Genomic DNA, 21561 nt, shown 5'->3' on the forward strand with positions numbered 1-21561 from the left:
TTCTATTTAAGCAAAAAAAAAAAAAAATTTATTTAAATTATTTGTTATTTTTTTCTTCTAATTTCTACTTCTTTGTTACTATTAGTATGCAATATAATTGGATTACCTAGAAATGAATGCAAGTATAAAGTAGTAATATATGCAAATAAAATATTTGAGTTGAGTTGATTTATACACAATTTTGTCGTATTAAATATTATGCAAATGAAATAATTGAAAAAATAATAATATTTAGTTGTATTTTTGCAATAAATATAAAATAGTTCTTTATTGTAGAGACTTCCAATTATTCAAATACAAATTATTTCAATTTTGCTAAAATATAAAATAATAAGATTTTATATTATTATTCATTTTAATGGATTAAAACTTGAAATTTCATTGTGATTTTGGAATTAAAAAAGTATACAATGGTTATCCTAATTTATTAGTTTTGTAATATAATTATTTTAAATATTATATTATTTATTTAAAAATATCATTCATGTGAGGCTTGTGCTTTACCCGTTGAGGCGCTAGCTTGCAAAACTCCTTGCCTCACGCTTCAGTGTCTAAAAACATTGAAAACTACCATCAGATGAGAAATTATACAGAAATTACTTACGAAGTTCCGAAGCTCCCATCTGTATGTAGAGATCTTGCCCACCTTCGATATACTCTCTAATATCAATCAAATCCCCATACCAGACAACACATGCGCTAATTTCCGTACTAGCATAAGCCATACAAGAACAATTTGCCAAGCATTCCTTTTCATTGTCCTTTCTAGAGCTCACACTCTTATTAAAAAAATATGATATATCAGGCAATTTCAACATTTTAAACCTAAGAAACCCCTCATCGTGCCGTAATTCCATGGCGAACTCTGAACACATCCACTTGATAAGTCAAATTTATCCCAGTTTTGTTTTGATTTCGGTTTGAAACCATTGAGACAATCACAAACTGGTGAATCATTAATGTTACAAGTACCATAGGGACCACATGCAACATAATTATCACACTTATCTTTCTGTAACACTACCAGAAGAATTCATTCTCTACGCCCATCGTTCCATGTGTAGAATTCAAGAGAGCTCGATTGATTAACAACAAACCTTGTAATGGTGGATTTCTGGTTCTTTATGAAGGTATAATACGCATCGTTAGTCTTAAAGGAGAAATTTGGCGAGAAAACAAGGTTTCTCTTCTCCTCGGGACTTCCACCAAACCGAACGCCATCCCAAGGCCCGCTTCGATACTTAATTTCCAATCCCTTACGAAAGACTATAGCTGGAAGCCCATGGGCACCTACACTGCAGGTGTAATCACCAACAATAGCTTCATTCCTTATATCAATGTATCGCACGAATAATCAATACTCTATCATAAGTAGCTTTCGACATTGCCATCTCAGAACAAGATTTCCTGATTCAAGAAGTTGTACAATTGGATTAGCTGCTGCTCTTGATGAATCCGAAGTCCAGATGGGGATCTGTTTTAAGAACAAGGAAGAAAAAAAATGTATTTTCTCATTAAAAAAAAAAAAACCTCTTCCATTACACGAGATGCTTCTACTATAGATAGCTAAGCTAAGCAATACAAAACAGAGAAAGTAATTACAACCATGCTAGCTATAACAAAACTAGAAATATTAACTGACTAACTAACTAACTAACAAACAAACAAACAAACAAACTAATTACTAATAATGTTTTAATACTCCCCCTCAAGATGGACTGTGAAAATCTTTGATAGCCATCTTGGATAGAAGTGGAATTAGTAATAAGGATGGCAAAGCTTTTGTAAAAAGGTCTGCAAGTTGATGCTGAGTTCTAACTGTCATAAGTCGAATAACTCCCTCTGTCACTTTATCTTGAACAAAATGACAATTAAGCTCGATGTGTTTTGTCCGTTCATGAAAATATGGTTAGATGCTATGTGTATGGCAACTTGATTATCGCAAAACAAAATAACTGGAGATGAGATATCAAACTAAAAATCTTGTAGTAACTGTCAAAGCCACATTAATTCACTAGCGATAGAGGCCAATGCACGATATTCTACTTCAATTGAAAACTTGGAGATGATTACTTGCTTTTTAGCCTTCCAAGATATTAAAGAATCACTAAGAAATACACAAAAACTAGTAACTAATCTCCTTGTATCCAAACAAGCTCCCTAGTCAACATCCGAAAAGGCCCTGAGTTGAATAGAAGAATTGCCAGAAAAAAATAATCTTTAGCCAAGATTTGATTTAAGATATCTAAGTAAATGATGGGTTGCTAGCATGTGTGGAACTCGAGGATGAGCCAAAATTAATTTAGTTTATGTACAACAAAGGTAATATCAGGTCTGGAAATAGTAAGGTAAAACAATATACCAATGAGTCTGCGATACTGAGAAATATCAGTGAGTAGGTTATCTTTAGGTGATTGATTTTACTTGTTTTTCAATGAATAATGATTTTCTGAGTCCCCCACCTAGCATACAAAATACTCTCCTCAGGTAGCATGCGTTCAAATCATAAATTTTTTTTTTCTAGGGATACACAATTGTACAATAATTATGAGGATGTGTAGATATGTATCCTGAGGTATAAAACCTATGGTTCTAATACATGCTTGGTCAAGAGAATATTTTGAGTATGCCACGTGGGGGAGTTAGATTATCACGACTCTTTCTCAATACATGTTGGGTCATGCCATTTTTCATCAGCTTAGCACATAAATTTTGAAACAACAAATACCTATTCACAAAGAGTAATGATAAAATGACTCCCCCACGTGGCATATTAAATCGATTGTCCTAACGTGACATGTCAAAGAGTTGTAGATCTGTACTCTTCGAGATACACAATTGCACATCCCTATACTAGTATAATTGTCTATCTCGAGGGTACGTATCTACGATTCTAGCACATCACATCAAGGGGAATTGATTGATCATGCCACGCGTGGGAGTCATTTTATCATGATTCATTTGTGAAATGTTTAAAAGTTGGACTTGGGTTTCAAGAGGCTAATTCAAAAGTAAAGAGGCCTTTTCAAACTAGGTTTTGATGGTGATTTTACTTTTTTTTTTTTTTTTTAGGGAAAATTACTTTTAAAAAAAGGTTAAATATTCACAAAAATGAATCTATTTTTTCAAAAATTACCAAAAACAAATTAAGTCGCTGGACAGTCCAGCGTTTTAGTAATTCTTTTTACTGTTCAGTGTTTTAATGTGCTAAAATACATTGCTTTACCAAAAATGCCCTATGAATTGTTAAAATAATGGATAGTCTTAATTTAAAATGCTGGACTGTTCAGTGATTTAATTCATTTTTCTTAATTTTTAAAAAAATAGATTTTTTTTTTGTAAATATTAAAACATTTAACTCTCTTTTAGTGATTTTTCCTTTTTTTATTTATATATATATATATATATATATATATATATATATATATATATATATATATATATATATATATATATTATTTTGTGAGGTTTTTGAGTATTGAGAGTTGTTGATGTCTAAGAGCTTGTAATCTTTATCATTGAAAGTGAATTGATCTCCCCCTCCGCTCCATGAGCGTACCATATTTGTCAAATCACTTTAATCCTTGTATTCTCCATGTGTGTTTGACTTATTATTTTTGCTCGTGTTTCGCTTCCACACAGTATAAACTCATTCACATTTACATTTTGCGAATCTTCAATGATTCCAATTTAAGGATACAAAGAATGTGCATGCATTTTAAAGATTAAAGGTATTAAGAATGTCTTACATGTACTTTGTCATTGGGGGACACTAAGAAGTTTTATGGGTATCTCAATGTTGATTAGAATCTTATAGCATCGACAGGTGTATCAATAAATATTTTAATATAATACATCATAATCTAATAGAATCATGATAATCTAACTTACATACATGACATATTCAATCGACATCCCTGACCTGACAGGATTGAAAATCGTAGATCTACTCTTCTTGGGATGCAAAATTATAATTTCTCATAAAAAGGTGCTGTTTCATATCTCTAAGAGAGTAGATCTACATTTTCAAGCCTGTCACATCAAGGGTGTTGATTGAGTATGCCTCTAGGTAAGCCAGATAATCACGACTCAATCTAATAATCTAATAGAAGGGATTGATTCACAACTTTTGTGACTTTTTCTTCTTATTACGTCAACGCTTAATTCGCAATAGCAGGGCCAACCACCCTCAATTTTCAATTGCCGTGTATGGAAATTTGATAAACTTGAGCCAGACACATCTAAAGAAGTTCCTTTCAATTTAAATTATTTGAAAAGAAAGATCTTTTAGCCTAAGCAGTCGACATCAGTCAAGGTTCTTTGGTTTGAGTTTTCAAGAAGAAAAAATGTTGCTTTCCCCACTCTAATGGCCAGCAAAAGACTGACATGTGTCACTATTTCACCCATTGAATCATGAGTCTTTGGTCCACGGTACACATCCACCATTTAGCGGATCTAGACATAAAACCTTAATAAATGGAAAAAGCCATAGAAAATTTGCATTTTTTTCAAAATAGTAGAATACTTATTTTAATTCCAAAAAGGTGAATGATCGTTTTCAGAATTAAATTTTTTGGTTTAAGTAAGCAAAAAAATTCATATTTATAAGACAGTAATGTATTTCCCATTTTAATTTCAATAAGTTGTTTAAAAGAATTCTATTTTATTAAACAGTATATTTTTTTTTACCAGGTTAAGTAAAATGTTTTAATTCTGAAAATCGTAATTTATTGTTTCCGACATAAAATGTCTTCTATTTTTGAAAGTTTTTAATTTTCAGTGCATGTTTTGGTAAAAAAATATATATATATATATATATTGGGAAATGTTCAGCAACAAACATTTTGACAAACATTTTGGCAAAACATTTTTGAAAATATGAGTTACAGGTTTTGGAATGGGCTGATTTTTGGTGAGGATGATCTCTACAGGGAATAGATCATCATCACCAAAAATCAGCCCATTCCAAAACTTCTAACCCATCAAAAATGGTTTACAAAAAATGGACGGTTCACAATTTTTCAACCTGTTAACATGGGGCTAGAAGTTTTGGAATGGGCTGATTTTTGATGAGGATGATCTCCTCACCGTAGAGATTTTCAACCTGTTAACATGGGGCTAGAAGTTTTGGAATGGGCTGATTTTTGATGAGGATGATCTCCTCACCGTAGAGATCATCCTCACCAAAAATCAGCCCATTCCAAAACCTATAACCCATGTTTTGAAAAATGTTTTGCCAAAATGTTTGTCAAAATGTTTGTTGCTGAAAGGGACCCATATATATTAGTGATTTATGATCAGTGAACTAGAATTTATTTATTTTTAAATTCTCTTATGGTGAAATATATATAACCCTTTCGAGCCATCTATCATACTCAATTTTATGGTCTATTTCCATTAAAGAGTGGACCAGACATTGATGTTGTAAATGGACCAGATGGAGTGACCCTTGACCAACCAACACACCAGAAATTAGCGTGGTTGATTATTAAAGACCACTTGGCCGAGTCTTAAAAAATACTTTAATTAATGGTGCTTAAAGTATCAACGCTTATGTGGTGGTGTCTCCCGACACTTCTAATCTATGGTTTTAAAACTGGAAAACTCTATTCAGTTCGACTCGGATGTCCACAAATCTAGCCCAGTTGAAGTCTTTTGAGTACACTCCAACTAGTCAAATAAAAATATATTAAATTGTAAATTGGGAAATTAAAAATTATTGTTTATTAGCTAAAGATGATAAATTCTAAGTAATTTAAAAAGCTTGGACTGTATTTTAATTTTTCATTTTTTCATTTACATACCTATAAGTCTAACAATCCTATATAAATCGTGGGACTGCCAGCGTTTTTCTTTTTTAAATTGTTGGATAGGCCAACTATTTATGTAGAGGAACATAAAGATGGGAAGCTAAGGCACGGGAATTCGTCAAAAGTTGATTAATTTTTCATAAATATCTCAATAATAAGATTAGCCTTATTTTAATAATTTTCCCAATAATATATAATTGAACAACTCAATTGAGTTTACTATTTGACTCAATGCATTTTCAATCTGACTTGGCTGAGTTGATGAAATTGACTTAGCAAATAAGTTTTGAGGACTTTTGAGTCACCTCAAAATCCAATTCAAAGAATTTTAAAATTATGATTCTAGCATGTGAATTTTTCTTTTGATGCATCTGTTAATTTGAAATTTAATCAAATATAAAAGGAATAAATTTATTGGGTGGTGTAAATGATTTCTTTTTTCTGATGCTTATTAATAAACTCGGCATAGTCCTCGAGTTTTGCAGTTGGGATGGTTTGACCAACATGATGTGTAGTGGCCCACATGTTTTAAAGAGAGTCCGGATCATATCAAGGGTGGACCCACACCTCAACACATACCACAAAAGTTACAATAAAAGAAATTAATGCTTGAAATATCTCTTTGAATTGTGATTTACGTAGTATGTGTTGAAGTGTGGGAGGAGAATTTAATCCTCAACCCAAGGTGGATATGGTTCGGACTCTTTAAGAAAAACAAATGAAGAAATATTTTAATTTGTCCACCTAACATTGGGATTGATTAAAGAAATTTGGTTCTAGAACACTCAAGATCACATTAAAATTTTGATTGATGAGGTCTTTGGATTTTAATATTAAACATAATAATCTTTATTAACTTCTAGAAATAGTAGGAATGATCATATTTCATTATGGATAATCTAATTTAATTTTTAAATTTTTTAGACAAATAATTTAAATGTTAGATACATGTATAAATTACTAAAATTTTCCATTGTAGTAGTATTTTCTCTTGATTTAAAAAATATTTAAGTACACCTCACATATGTGACGTAAAAAAAGAGAGAGCTACTATTGACACCCCAGCTTTTACTTATTACACCCCAAAAATGTCCTTCAACTTATCACCAAAGATATAAAAAATAATTAATGTTCTTTTAGTTGAATCTACTAAAATAATTATATTATTTAAATATAATTAAATATTAACTATTACGGATGAAAATTTTGGGTACTTACATGTCAAAGAAGATCATCTTGGTTCTTTCAATTATAAAATCCTTTATTCTTCACAGTTCATACCATTTATTATCTCCAGCACTGAAACACCATGTCTAAAGGCATCAGATTTCAGTGTCCATTGCAAACGTTGCAGACATATAACCACTGCATTCCAATGTTGGAAGGAAATATTTAGTGATATGGGCACTTACGATGAATGTAAATAATCATATATGTTGCTCATTTTGAGATCTCTATGAATGATTCTAAATCAAGAATCTTGGTGAAGACAAAGAAGTCCTCTCGGGATCCTCAAATAATGTCAAAGCATATTTGTTTAATTAGTAACATAGTTTTGTATTAGTATACAGTTAATGCGAGCTCTTGTCTAGCAATTAATACTTCAAGAATGTGGTAGCACATATCTGAAAAATGATGAAATTTGTGTGTTTATATACAAATAAATATGGGTAGGCAAACAAATCTTTTATCGACCGTCTAACATTGTCACGGACACATTTGCAGAGCAAGCATTTTTTTCCATAGATGACGACTCTTTGTCGGGGAGAAACCTTTCTGAGAAAAACCCAGGTCGGTTAGGCTTGGGTAAAATTGCAGTCTCACTACCTAACATTAAAACCACATACGACATGTTCGGCCTATCTTCTGGACGTATTTGCACACATAGAAGACCCACATGAATACATCTCAACATTTCAGACAAGGTAGCTTGAACAGGGTTCTCCATCAATGGATCTATTAGCTCCAAAGGTTTGCCTTCATTCCATAATGTCCAGGCCTAAAGCAATTCAAATTCATTTTTTGTTGTTAGTTAACTTCAAAGAATTAAAAAAGATGTGAGTTTATATATGCTAATTAAATTAAATTTAGAAGGAATAAGAACAGTTTCGATTTGATACGTACATGCCCGAGAAGATTGTGGTCATGGTCAGGATGAATAAAACCTCTGTTTTTTTTGCCGCTCACTATCTCCAACACTATAACACCGAAGCTATAGACATCGGATTTCACTGAAAAGAACCCATCTAAGGCATACTCCGGAGACATATAACCACTACATGGATCATCAAAGAAATTATAATTTTTATATTAAAAGTCGCCAAATATGTATATCTAGAGTAGAATCAAGTCTAGTGGCACTCACTAAGTTCCAATCACCATTTTTGTTTTTGCTTGAATCTGATCAACTCTAAACGTTCTTGCTATACCAAAGTCTGAAATTTTGGGGTTCATTTCTTTATCTAAAAGAACATTGCTGGCCTTTAGATCTCTATGAATAATTCTCAATCTTGAATCTTGATGAAGATAAAGAAGTCCACGAGCAATTCCCATTATGATGTCAAACCGCTTTTGCCAATCGAGTGAATTACCTCTTGGTTGATCTGAAATTGTTTCGTTACAATTAATTTGTTAGGATTTTGTTACTTCATTGAAACTATGTGAAATATATGAGAAATCTTAAGAGGAGCCGAACCGAAGATAAAGTTGTCCAAACTTTTGTTTGGCATGTACTCATAGATTAACATCTTCTCCTTTCCCTGAATGCAACAACCCAAAAGTCGAACGAGATTCCGATGTTGAAGCTTGGCAATTAAAACAACCTCGTTCTTGAACTCTTTCATGCCTTGTCCCGAATCCTTTGAGAGCCTTTTCACTGCTATTGCTTCTCCTGTCGATAGCTGACCCTACATTAAGTAGGCAACATGCATGTAATTTTCCATCCAATTATAGAAAGCATTCATGTTAATATTACACTAAAAAGTTCATTTAATGTTCCATCTTAAGTATGATAGATTTGGTCAATATAAGAAGTTACCATGTAAACAGAGCCAAAACCGCCCTCTCCAATCTTATTTTCAAGTGAGAAGAAATTCGTGGCAGCTTCAATGGTGACCAAATCATATAATTGCAACTCTAGGTCTTCCTCCTGACTATCATTTGCATAATCTGTATAGGGATTTTCACCTGTTTCATTGGAAGAATGTACAAAAATGTTATTTTAAACATTTTCCCCCCTAAACCATCAAAGAAATGCAATCGGTTGGTGGGTTATTCAGATGACCTATAGTATGATTCTTGTTGAACATAGCTATAATGTATGCAAAGCAAAAGAAAACAAGTTTTGCACATTTGTATAGCCAAGATCACATTCAGTGTAAGAATGTTTGCAAGTGTGGATGAGTAATTTTACCTCCTCTGTTTGTTCTCCTCTTCTTCCAAATTATGTACAAGCCGATTGTGCCCAAGAGAAAAATTCCCACAACTACTGATACAATAATGATCACCAGAACTCGCTTTCCCTTGTTTGATTCTACGTAAGTTACAAAAGAAAGAATTATATCTTCTCAAACTTAATTCTAATTTAACCTAATCTACGATTAGTTAACTACCCTTTCAGCTTGAGCCCAAAAATTTTAACGCCCATTCTTACTCTAGGCTGTTCTTACGCTTAAAATTTCCATCACAAGATTAAATGTATAGAAATTACTTACGAAGTTCCGAAGCTGCCATCCGTACGTAGAGGTCCTGCCCACCTTCGCTGTAATCTCTAACATCGATCAGATCCCCATACCAGACAACACAAGCGCTAACCTCCGTACTAGCATAAGCCGTACAAGAACAGTTTGCCAAGCATTCCTTTTCACACTCCTTCCTAGAGCTCACACTCTTGTTCAAAAGATGTGATGTATCGGGCAATTTCAACATTTTAAATCTACGGAACCCCTCGTCCTGCCCGCATTTCCACGGCGAACTCCGAACACATCCACCAGATGTATCAAATGCATTCCAGTCTTGTGGCGATTTCGGTTTGAACCCTTTGAGACAATTACAAACTGGTGAATCATTAATGTTACAAATACCATAGACACCACATGAAGCATAATTATCACAACTATCTTTCTGCAATTTTATTATAGGAATCCATTCACTCCGAATATTGTTCCATGAGAAGTATTGAAGTGAACCCGATTGATCCACAGCGAACCTTGTAATGATGGATTTCTCATTGTTTTCGTACGTGTAGTAGGCATTGTCAGCATTAAAGACGAAAATTGGCATGTACACTGAGTTTCTCTTCAGCACATGACCTCCACCAAATCGAACTCCATCCCAAGGCCCGCTTCGATACTCAATTTTCGATCCCTTACGAAGGAATAATTGAGGAAGCCCACGCGCATCTACACCATAAGTGTAATCTCCATGAGAAGGATCGTCCACGCTCTTCCACGACGATAGATTCCAATTCTGACCAGTTTTTAAGTTCCATCCCATCTTCATGCCTTGTATCAACGTATCACAAGGATAATCAAAACTCTGCCATAAGTAGCTTTGTGAATTACCATCTCTCAAAACAAGATTTCCAGATTCAAGGAGTTGTACTATTAGATTCGCCGCTGCTCTCGATGAACCCGAAGTCCAGACAGGACTCTGTGTTCCATTGAGAATTACCATATTTCCATCGTTATTGATCTTTAGAACTCCTGATCGATCGGGTACCGGGTTGTTTCTGTTTGCAACCCAAACTACTGTCTTAATTGGGATATTCTTGAACCATATGCCCAAGTACCGGTTTCTCGAATTTCCAGGACTGAAGAATCCTAATTCGAAGGTTTCGCCTGACGAAACTAAGGTCTGCCCATCAGCTATAGATTGGTTTGAAGCTAAGGTATCAATCCCAGAGGAGATTTCTGGGAAGAATGAGAGAGAAAACATGTAGAACAAGAGGAAGGGAAGACCCTCCATCGGTATTTTTCAATCTCTAATTGGAATTCTAAACTATAAAATTAGTGGGTTTTGTTTAGAAACTGGAAACTCTGCAAGTTTTCAGCTTGATTTGGCAAACCGACTTATTCCAATCAAAGGAACGATACGGTTGTGCATTCTTTGTGTTCTTCTTTGAGAAAACAAGCTAATGTTTAAGAAATGTCAACCACAGATGACTAAAATCAAGCTTTATTTATTTATCTACCAACCCATTGACTTTGACTTGGATATTAAGCAATAAAGTGTGGTGTCCCACAACCATTGAAAAATTGGGTATAATGTTGATATTTGTTATACAAGTCAATGGTGCTCTCCATTTGGTGGATCCATACAAGAGAAAAATAACATGATTAGTGATTTATGATCGGTGGATTTAACTTTTTTTTTTTTTTTTTTCTATGGATTTCTATGGAATTGGAATGTTGGATTTAAACATGTTTTTTGATGGTGTAATTATAATGGTTACAACCCGAAGGGATGGGGAGATGTCCAAGATCACACTTGAGGAAGTTTAGTTGATAAATCCTCAATTATTCCATTGATTTAATAAATTTTTTCTTTTACAAATTATTGAAAAAATTTGGAGAAATATTCAGTGAAGATCCAAGTTGCCGTAGTCCAACCGCAACCTTTTAAAGTAAATAGAGTTTTAACTTCTAAGATGACTCATAAGTCACAAAACCTTTACGAAAGTAATTATAAAAGCACTCCACGAATTAATAAGGGTCACCCACATCATAATTGAATTATTTTGTCTTATATGGATTATAAGTTTCGGAATTAGCTGAATTTTGGTGAGGAAGATCTTTATCATGAACAGATCATTCTCACTGAAAATCAGCTCATTCTGAAACTTCTAATCCCATACAAAATGATTTACAAAAAAATGGACAATAAATATTTTTCGAACTTGTTTTGATGGAGTTAAAAATTTAGGAATGAACTAATTTTTGGTGAAGATGATATCCTCATCATAGAGATCCTCCTCACCAAAAATCAGTTCGCCCCAAAACTTTTAACCTATATAAGGCAAAATAATTCGGCTATGGTGTGGGTTGCCCTTATTAATTTGTGGGAAGTTCTAAAATAAACTTTAATTAATAGGCCCTATGTTTAGGTGGGATTTTTACATGGGGACCATTTCATTTACTTCTAAAATAAACTTCAATTAATGTTGTGCAAGTATCTCGTGACCAGTCTAATCATAATTTCCACCTATGTTACTTAGTTGGCTCTTTTCAAATTCGGATTTACAATTCGTGGTTCGCCACTCTTGAATGTATCTGATTTGTAGAGCTAGTTTGTAAGGGATATATAAGTACTTTATGTAAATCTCATAGGAAAAAGACTCAAGCCAAGAGGCAAAGGGACATATCACTAGTTTGAAAACAAAGGTGTGTCTTTAATGTTTGATTAAATCTTAGGATTTCAAAAATAAGGGTTAATTTTAATAATGACCAAACCTTGGGGACATTTCTAAAATTCGCATAAACAAGGGGGTTGATCAAGTTTGCTATTGTTGACCTATTCACAATCAAGGGTGAAACTAGAAAGGAGTCGTGGGGTTATTGCCCCCACAGAACTTTAAGATATCTTTATATTTTCAACAAATTACAAGCCCCATTTACCCCCATTCCCTCACCTCCCACCAATTTTTGCTACCCTTGAATTTTTTTGGAGATGACCTTGACTCTTGATTGGCCTTCTCTTATAGTCTAATTGAAAATGACCTAAATATTATTTTTTTCAATTTGTAACTAAAAACCCTAAATTTCTCCCCAAAACCATTCTTTTACAAATGCTTCAACTGTAGCATTAACTATAGTTTACCCCCACTACAAGAAAATCCTAGTTCCACCCCTACTCACTACGAATTGAACCTCAAACTAGTTCAATTTATATCGATTTGTGGTTTGGCACAAAATCAATGAACCTGGTAACGGAGATTTAAACACTCTAGGCAAGTAAAACAAAGATATGCTAAATTTAAAAATCGTTTAAAAATAAAATTTTAATATTTTTTTAAAAAAGAAAAATTTACATTGTGCCTTTTACAAAATATTATATATAAAGTTAAAATACGGCTGAAAGGTTGAAACTTTTAATGAATCCCTTTGTCTCAATGTTTACCTTCGGATAAAGAATACATCCCGTCCCAACGGTAACTTTATTGCTTTTTTCTATTCTTTCTTTTCCAAGAGTACCTCTAACTTTATTGTCTTTCCTCTTCGCTTTCATTTTATGATGATAGCTCTCCAACTTTATTATGTTTTCGCTTTTACCTCGTAACCCCAAAGAGGATGCCCACCCGTAAACGGACAAATTCTAGTGATGGCAACGGGGTTGATTTGCGCTAAGTTTAGCTTAAACTAACCCAACCCCACCCTTTAACACAATTTCTTTATTCTGTTTCTTTATATAGAATTGAGAAACCTCCAATTTTTTAATTTAAAAAATAAAATAAAATAAAATAAAAAACTAATAAGATTTTGGAAGATGCAGACCCCTAATAATTTTTCAATATATAGATATAGGTAAGCATTCGGGGGACGTAAAGAGAGCCAAACATATTTCAATATATGGACTAGAAGTTTTGCAAGCAATTGAATTTTTATTTATTTATTTATATAATTTTTTTTTTTTGTGAGGATGGTCTCTATTCCTCACAAAAAATCAACTCATTCTAAAAGTTCTAACCCCATGAAAAGTGGTTTACAAATAATTGACAATCCACGATTCTTCAACTTGTAAACTAAGGTTAGAAGTTTCACAATGAGTTGCTTTTTTGTGAGGCTGATCTCCTCACCATAGAGATCACAAAAAAATCAGTCCATTCTAAAACTTTTAACTCATATAATAAAAAATGTTTAACTATCTTTAAGGAGCATGCGGAGGCCTAAGTTTAATACCTAAGGGTTTTACAATTACATTGTTTAGGACTTAGTTATTTTGCATAAAAATTGTGCTTGTGGTGTGGTTTTGATTTCTTGATTTTATTTAGCAATCATGATTATCCCTCTTTTGAGAAAGCAAACTTTTTTTTTAGATAATTTTACTACAAGAGACCCGAAAGAGTTCTCTAGCTCAAATTTATTAGGCTCTTTGAGTTCCTTTATCTTATCCCACGTTCTTCTAGCTCGTAGTTGAAAACTTGACTCATATCTAAGTTTCAATGATGGGAAGGAAATTTGGAGTTCTAATTACAAGTATAAAAGATTGCGTAGTCATTCCATTTTCATGTGATTTTGCCAGGTGAAAGGGTTTGTATATTGTATAACACGTATACCTTTGATCGTAGTGATGAAGTTCAGACATTCAAATCTCGAAGGAATCTTCTCCACTGGCTAAAAGATTAAGACCCGATTTCGATAGATGGCAGCTTCTGGGGCCTAGCCTGAGTCATATACTTTATCTCCAACCTTTGGGAGGGGAAACAGCTGCAAGAAAGCGAGTTTCCTCAGTAGATCTAGTTTCAGCAGTTGATCCAGTTGAAGCAGAATCAGAGTAAGAAGTACCCTTTTAAGGTCGGTAACCGGCGGCTAAAGTGGCTTTATCTGCTCCCTCACCTCGTAACTCGTTTGCGTTTCCTACTTCTAGCGATAGTTTTGTCCATGGGGCAGCACCCTTCACTAACTGAGCTGACCCACCAAGGAACGTCCCGCGTGTAGCGGTAGTAGCTTGTCCCTGGAACGGAATGAATCCTAAGAACGAATAAGAAGGAGAACACTTACATCCTTGGTATGGAGTCTGTCGTAAACAGTAATCCACTTGGATGAAATTTCCCTCGCCGCCCTGGAATTTTGTTTGAAGGTGCCCTTCGCTCCACGCAGATGAATGCAATTGGCAAAATAGCTATTCCCAGATTACTCCATTCAACAGCTGGAAATAAGGCAAGGCAGGTCAAACATGCGAGTAGTCTGGTCTTTAAAAAAGTAACTTTTTTACTTGTGAAAGTTAAAAATGTTGTTTAATTTAAAAAAATTAACTTTAAAAAGAAATTACTTTCTACTTTCTAAAAAACTTTTTTCTCATATAGTTAGTTTCTACTTTGTATCCAAAAGGGACCTAAAAATTGGGATTATCTCGAATTCGGAAGTTTTAAGGTGACGAATTAATCACTTAAAACCTGCGAAATAGTCACCTTAAAACCTCCAACTTCATTACCATTTACGCTTTGGTAATTAAAATGAATAGTGAGTTGGAATCATAAATTCTTCAAATTCAGCTCACAAAAAGGTAATTCACCCTTTGAAGTAAGATTAACTTATGAATTGGAACAAAAAATTTAGAAGTCTCTTAGCCACAATGAGGTATGTCTTCCCAAGGGATACAGGATCTTACACCAAAACTGATCATCTATTCATTTGTTTGACTTGTACATACCAAGTAGAATGGTGAGAAAATTATCTCAAAAGTTTTGAGATATTTGCTTTAGTGCATTACAAATCTAATTACCGAGGGTCGAACATTGTCACTGTCACTTGGTTTACAGTACATGATTCGTGCTTATTGAAAGACGAGTTCGTTTGGGAGGAAATCCTCCCAAGAGCGAAACCAGGCTGCTTAGGCTGAGGCAGTGTTGCTGTTTCACTACTCAGCATTAAAACCACAGAACCCATAGTTGGTCTATCTTCTGCTTGTTCTTGAACACACAAGAGGCCAACTTGTATACATCTAAGAATTTCGAATGTTGGCCATGAATCACCCATTGATGCATCCATCAAATCCATGCAATTTCCTTCTTCCCATAGTTTCCATGCCTGGATCATTTTCACTTCATTATATAGGTCATTTGAAAAATGAAAATTTGAAGTTATTAGAGACCGAAAAATTGTGCACTTACATGTCCAAGAAGGTTAAGTTGGCCGTTCAAATGATAAAATCCTCTGTTCTTTATGCCACTTACTATCTCCAATACTAAAACACCATAGCTAAAGACATCAGATTTCACGGAGAAGAGCCCGTCCATCGCGTACTCTGGAGACATATAACCACTGCACATGTAGAAGGAAAATGCTTTAGCGACATGCATCCAACCTTCTGATGAATGTACATATTTATGTTTTGGGTACTTACTATGTTCCGACTACTCTCTTTGTATTTGCTTCAGTTTGGTCGCCTCCAAAAATTCTTGCCATTCCGAAGTCTGATATTTTAGGGTTCATCTCCTCATCAAGAAGAACGTTGCTCGCTTTGAGATCCCTATGAATGATTCTAAATCTAGAATCTTGGTGGAGATAAAGAAGTCCTCTTGCAATCCCCACAATAATGTTGAATCGCTTTTTCCAATCCAATAATAAGATTTTTGTTTTATCTGTAACAATTTCACAATGACAAACTTAACACGAGCTCTTGTTTTGTTTGACACTATTTATTATGTATATGGCTTGTATTATGTTGGTTGTATTATATTAGCCTTTTTTTTCCACAATTACGTAAGTTTTTCCTTGAGGGAAATTTCGTATCTCTTTACGTTTTGATTTTCGCTTTATTTTGATTGTTATTGCAGTTTCATTTATGTACCTATTTTTCTACACTATCAAACAGATCTACCATTGAACGAACTCATAAATAGAAATCTACTTTCTTATTTATTGAACATCAAAATATCCTGTTATGTAAGAAATGTTGAGAGGGACTAACCAAAGAGAATGAAGTCCAAGCTCTTGTTTTGCATGTACTCATAGATTAACATCTTTTCTCCACCTTCAATGCAGCAACCCAAAAGTCTAACAAGATTCCTGTGTTGAAGCTTGGCAATCAACATAACTTCATTTTTGAATTCTTCTGTTCCTTGACCTGAATTCTTCGATAGTCTCTTCACTGCTATTTGTTGTCCATCTGCTAATGTTCCCTGTTCAAATCAATCTTTCGACTACATTAGTAGTTTACTTCATTTCATTAACATGTAAGAAATTGAAAATCTTACCTTATAAACAGAACCGAAACCTCCTTCTCCAAGCTTATTTGCATCCGAAAAGTTGTTTGTGGTGTCTGCTATGGTATCCAAATCCAATAAAGGTAGCTCTAGATCATCCTTCTTTTCATCTAAGTAGTCTCTCCTACCTGATATTGCCACATCAAACAATGGCAATTCTTGGCTTTTCACCCGATTAACTGTTTTACGACGGTTAAAAATTAGTTCATTAGATTTGAGAATGAGCTTAAAGAAAATTCAAATACTCATTACTATAGGGAAAATTAATTGTTACTCTCTACCTCTATCTTCTTTTTTCGATCCCCATAAGAATTTGATTTTCTTCTTCTTCCATATGAAACAGAAGCTCAAACCCATTAAGAGAATTACCAATGTCACTGCAACAATAACAATAATGGTTTCTTGTTTCTTTGTGTGAGAATCATTTTTTATGTCTGCGCTCCCAACTTTTTCTGCATTAAATCAAAGTTATCATCAATGAAGCTCAAAGTAATAAAAAAGGAGAGGAAACTTTTACCAATCATGCTAAAAAAAAATTATAAAAAGTTGAGCCATTCTTGAGAAACATGAGTAAATACTAGGAGATAGGCAAATACCCACCACTACCTAACCATGTTGTCCATCTAAGCAAATGTTGGAGCTGACAATAACCCAAGGAGATACTCACAAAGGTATCACATCCTTGGCGTTGTTTGCATTTTGAAAAATTGCTATTTTTCCCCACAGTGGTCTTCATGGACTCTATTTCAAGGCTTAATCAACAACTTCAAAAATGGTGTGGAGAGTGACAAAATTTTAGAATCAGGGTCAGGTAAGGTGTCCCATTCTTATGGAATAGGAAGGGTGTCTACATGGCACGTTATGGTTGGAATTAAAAAACACATCGGGCTCCTAACCAAGCTGTTTTCTACTTGGCATGCAGCCCGATGTGTTTATCTCCAACAAAATGTGGCACGTAGACACCATATGTTGCTATAGGAACGTGACACCATTCTCAATTGTAACTCAAATTTTATGTCAACTGTCACCTAATGCAATGTACTATGGCTAGGCAAAACTATACTTATTTAATAAAAATGAATCAGTAACTCAGTGCTGACGGAAATCAAACTCAGGTCTGTGTTATTATCGCCCATAGAATTCACCAACTAAGTTAGCTCACACTGGCTTTAAAGGATGGTGGAGATCACCCATCCTAACATTATTCTCACCTAAGTATGTTTAACTGTAAAGTTTTGATAGGATTCAGTGGGCAATACATTGAAATGATGCTTGGATATAATATTGCACCAAATGTCAGCTTGGTGTGATGCACTTCTTGATTTTAGGCTTGGGACAATTGAAACCCAAAAGCTCATGTATAGAGCAATCACCTTGGTCGACAAGCATTTATAGGGGCCACCACAATTACAGGTGGGTTGCATGCACATAAGTTATGAGTGAATGCCATAGTGATGTAGATCTCTAAATTTTAGGGATATTTACGAAAATGTGATCAACTTTTGATGAATTTACAATTCCGGTTCACTATTCATTTTAATTACAAAAACTTGGATGATCACGAATTCGGAGGTTTTAAAGTGACTATTTCGCAAGGTTTAAAGTGACAATTTTGCATGTTTAGAGTCACTTTAAACTTGCGAAATAGCCACTTTAAAACTGTCAAATTCATTATCGTTCAGAATTTTTTTTAATGAAAACATGATCATTCACATTTTCGTAATTAATATGACCAGTTAGCCGAAATAGTAAATATCTCATTTTCACCTCACCCTAATTTTAAGAAATTTCAAGAAATAATAATAATAATAATAAGCAAAAATAATTTTCACCATTGAATTTTCATTTGAAATTTACGAGTTTGGTGACCCTCATCTTCAACACCATGGTTCAAGTCCAACATAATTTTTTTGGAGTTGATCCTGAGTTTTTCCATGAACTCTCTAGTATTGGCGCCAATAAGGCAATCCATGTGGGCCGAATAACCCCTATAAAGTTAGTCGGACTGGCTAGCCCAAGTACCCGACTCAACTTAAAAAAACAAAAATCCACTAAATAATGAATTATTGGCTAAGAAAGGTTATTCGCCCCGATCTGTCAAGGGTGCTGCTAACGACAAGAGTGCTCCTCTTAGTCGTTGCAGGTGTAACGTGGGCTCCTAGGAAGACTTAGTCTCACCAATGTGGGATACTCCCAACGTCACCAAAACCAAAAGAAATACAAAAAAAATACAAAAAAATCTTATTAGGCCCACATGGATTGTCTTACAAAAACCCCCTAGACCAACCACGGTAAATTAAAAATTGAAAGCTTTAGCCACAGTCTTCTAGAAGACTGATAATGGATAATGGACGGTGTTCTAAGGAATCTCAGATGGGTCCAGGGAAATTGCCGAATTTTCCGCCTTTGCACCACTTGTGGATTGGACACTTTCACATTTGGGTTTCTTAATTCCAAAATGAAAAGAAAAACATTTTTAGAAATTTTAAATAAAAAATATCAAAAGTGATAATCTTGCCAAATTCTAGGAAAGCTGTCGTTTTCCTCCCATCACTACCGTACATTTGTCCAATAGCTTCAAATTTCGTTTTATCTTAGAAAATAATCGAAGTCATAAAAGTCGGCTGACACTTTACAGTAAATAAAGTTCTTTAAGGAAAATAATTTTGTGTCCCACAACAATGTTGTTCCAACCTTTTTCTTTTCTTGAGATGTCCTATTGTTTGAAATATTATTATTTAATATGTTTTAGTGATTTTGGAGATCTTTTAAATGATATCTTTATAATATCTATTTTAATATTATTTATTATATTTTATAAAAACTAACTATATCTATCTGTGGGTTGCTCCTTCTCTATCTTCTTTTCTATTATTTTTATTAATTTTTTTTAAAAGGGACTTGCTTTTTATATGGAATTTACCTAACATTCACAAGCAACCCAAGAATGATTTAGGGGTTAATCATGAAAAGATATACACTGATCCCTGCCTAATTGGTATTAAATTAGACTAACATGACTAACTTAGTCACGCTTCTAATCTTACAAAGACTTGTTGGGTCTACATTGATTGACACATAAGTCGAATAATAATAATAACTTAGCCCTTTCTAGTTTTCATGGCCTAGATTAGGTGGGAAAAAGAAATTGCTTTATCATAAGTTTTGTAGATTGGCCATGAGTGAACTTCAAATTTAAAATTCAAATCCAACCGTACAAATTTATATTTTTTTTTATGTTTTTATAAACTTTTGCAATTCTAAAAAAATTGCTGTTAACATCGTATGGCATGCAATCATGTATTTTGATCCACAAGAATGGGTGCTACTTCTAGTCAAGAAAGAATTTTTATGGGATTTTTGGATGTTTTATGTAGGAACTGATCTTATGCATAAGATTTATAATTTGATAACTAATTAGTAAAATCCAAAGCAATTAAAGATTTCACGAACAATTTAACATACCTAAGTCGGAAGCCGCCATCCTTACGTACAGATCTTGGCCACCACCAGAGTACTCTCGAAGATCGATCAGACCACTAAACCAAACTAGACATCCACTCCCTCCATTGTTTATTTCGGAATTCGCATAAGCTGTACATGAACAATTCTTCCTGCACTCATCTTCACATTCCATAAGACTCATACTCTCGTTAACAAACGAGCTCGAAGTGTCAGGCAATTTCATACCCTTCAAAAGCAAGAACCCATCATCCTTATGGCAATCAAATTTCTTTTTCGGAACACATCCACCGGACCCTTCTCTCAAATTCCAATTCTGTGGGTACTTGGGCTCAAACCCTTGAACACAATTGCAAACAGGCGATTTGTTTGTGTCACAAATGCCATAAGGACCACACTCTCTATAATGGTCACATTGGTCTTTTGGGGCATACCAGAAAACGTTCCAGTTGACACTAGTTGTGTAGATCCATGTAAGGCGTTGAAGCACACCAAATTCATTCACAATCAACCTTGAAACAATAGATTCACTATTGACATCAAATTTGTAATATATCTCATCCTGATTAACAACAAAACTGAAATTTAAACCATCAAGAGGCCTCATTTCCGGAACACCACTAAATTGAACCCCATTCCAAGGCCCACTTCGATAATTCCGAATCTTTCGGTTCGACAGAAATATTTCTGGAAATCCATGAGGATCTATACTGAAAGTATAGTCACCTGTTGATGGGTCATCAGCATTTTTCCATGATGTAAGAAATCTATTCATACCGCTCCTTAAGTCCCACCCTAGCTTCATTCCAGGTAACAATGTATTTGTCGGGAAATCGAAACTCTGCCAAAGATAATTCTCAGGATTATCATTGTTTGTTTCTCTAATAACAAAATTTCCTGAGTCTAGGAGCTGTGCAATTGGGTTCTCTGCCTTGGACTGATTCGTCGACCACATAATTCTGGACCCTTCACTTAGAAGAACAAGCTGTCCGCCTTCATCGAACTTTAAAATTCCAGATGAATCTTTAATTGGGTTGTCTCTGTTTGCAATCCAAACTACTGTTTGAATTGGGATTTTCTTGTACCATATTCCCAAATATCGATTCTTCGAATTTCCAGGACTGAAGAATCCTAATTCAAAGAGATTTCCCTCTGAAACAAGCGTCTCGCCATCTTTAATGGATTGTTGTGGAGTAAGGATATAAGATGCAATGGAAATATTTGAGAAAAATGTGAGTAAAGTGAAGAATAAAATGAGGGGAAACTGCATACCAGTGATGCTTCTCATTCTTTCCTAACCAAACTATCTCAAACTTTGGGTTTATTTATTTATTATTAATTAAGTATGAAAGGAAGGTGGGATGA

The 21561-nt window shown here is 34.2% G+C and overlaps 3 protein-coding genes across 4 annotated transcripts; all 3 read right to left on the bottom strand.

Moving 5' to 3' along the window:
* Nucleotides 1–1033: 1033 nt before the first annotated feature.
* LOC147387376 (G-type lectin S-receptor-like serine/threonine-protein kinase At4g27290) lies at nucleotides 1034–4446 on the bottom strand. The gene is made up of 3 exons (XM_086421570.1): nucleotides 4387–4446; nucleotides 1389–1474; nucleotides 1034–1295 (listed from the first exon to the last, which is right to left on the bottom strand). Exons 1-3 carry the CDS (start codon nucleotides 4444–4446, stop codon nucleotides 1034–1036), a joined length of 408 nt encoding a protein of 135 aa, XP_086277696.1.
* A 2997-nt stretch (nucleotides 4447–7443) lies between these two features.
* Nucleotides 7444–10964, bottom strand: LOC147387377 (G-type lectin S-receptor-like serine/threonine-protein kinase At4g27290). 2 transcript variants are annotated; one of them, XM_086419977.1, is made up of 7 exons: nucleotides 9524–10963; nucleotides 9223–9342; nucleotides 8848–8996; nucleotides 8506–8716; nucleotides 8176–8413; nucleotides 7935–8085; nucleotides 7444–7809 (listed from the first exon to the last, which is right to left on the bottom strand). In XM_086419977.1, exons 1-7 carry the CDS (start codon nucleotides 10773–10775, stop codon nucleotides 7498–7500), a joined length of 2433 nt encoding a protein of 810 aa, XP_086276103.1. In that variant the 5' UTR covers nucleotides 10776–10963; the 3' UTR covers nucleotides 7444–7497. The 2 variants fall into 2 exon arrangements, with proteins under 2 accessions (XP_086276103.1, XP_086276104.1); XM_086419978.1 differs by lacking the exon at nucleotides 9223–9342 and having other exon boundaries at nucleotides 9524–10964.
* A 4103-nt stretch (nucleotides 10965–15067) lies between these two features.
* On the bottom strand, nucleotides 15068–21561 carry LOC147387378 (receptor-like serine/threonine-protein kinase SD1-8). Its single transcript, XM_086419976.1, has 7 exons — nucleotides 20200–21561; nucleotides 17016–17186; nucleotides 16726–16913; nucleotides 16440–16650; nucleotides 15873–16110; nucleotides 15640–15790; nucleotides 15068–15556 (listed from the first exon to the last, which is right to left on the bottom strand). The coding sequence occupies exons 1-7, from the start codon at nucleotides 21482–21484 to the stop codon at nucleotides 15248–15250; spliced, it is 2553 nt and encodes an 850-aa protein (XP_086276102.1). The 5' UTR covers nucleotides 21485–21561; the 3' UTR covers nucleotides 15068–15247.

Source organism: Akebia trifoliata, chromosome 13 (assembly GCF_017979445.1).
Source record: "Akebia trifoliata isolate Shusen 1 chromosome 13, ASM1797944v1, whole genome shotgun sequence".
Classification (NCBI taxonomy): domain Eukaryota; kingdom Viridiplantae; phylum Streptophyta; class Magnoliopsida; order Ranunculales; family Lardizabalaceae; genus Akebia; species Akebia trifoliata.

Coding starts and splice junctions, on each gene's coding strand:
- LOC147387376 (XM_086421570.1), bottom strand. CDS start 4,446: ATGGTGGATGTGTACCGTGGACCAAAGACTCATGATTCAATGGGTGAA. Junction 1,475..4,386: donor TGGGTGAAATAGTGACACAT/GTCAGTCTTTTG, acceptor TTCTTAAAACAG/ATCCCCATCTGGACTTCGGA. Junction 1,296..1,388: donor GGAAATCTTGTTCTGAGATG/GCAATGTCGAAA, acceptor TTACACCTGCAG/TGTAGGTGCCCATGGGCTTC.
- LOC147387377 (XM_086419977.1), bottom strand. CDS start 10,775: ATGGAGGGTCTTCCCTTCCTCTTGTTCTACATGTTTTCTCTCTCATTC. Junction 8,997..9,222: donor GAGGAGAACAAACAGAGGAG/GTAAAATTACTC, acceptor CCAATGAAACAG/GTGAAAATCCCTATACAGAT. Junction 8,086..8,175: donor AAAATGGTGATTGGAACTTA/GTGAGTGCCACT, acceptor TGATCCATGTAG/TGGTTATATGTCTCCGGAGT.
- LOC147387378 (XM_086419976.1), bottom strand. CDS start 21,484: ATGAGAAGCATCACTGGTATGCAGTTTCCCCTCATTTTATTCTTCACT. Junction 16,914..17,015: donor ATCGAAAAAAGAAGATAGAG/GTAGAGAGTAAC, acceptor GTCGTAAAACAG/TTAATCGGGTGAAAAGCCAA. Junction 15,791..15,872: donor AAGAGAGTAGTCGGAACATA/GTAAGTACCCAA, acceptor CTACATGTGCAG/TGGTTATATGTCTCCAGAGT.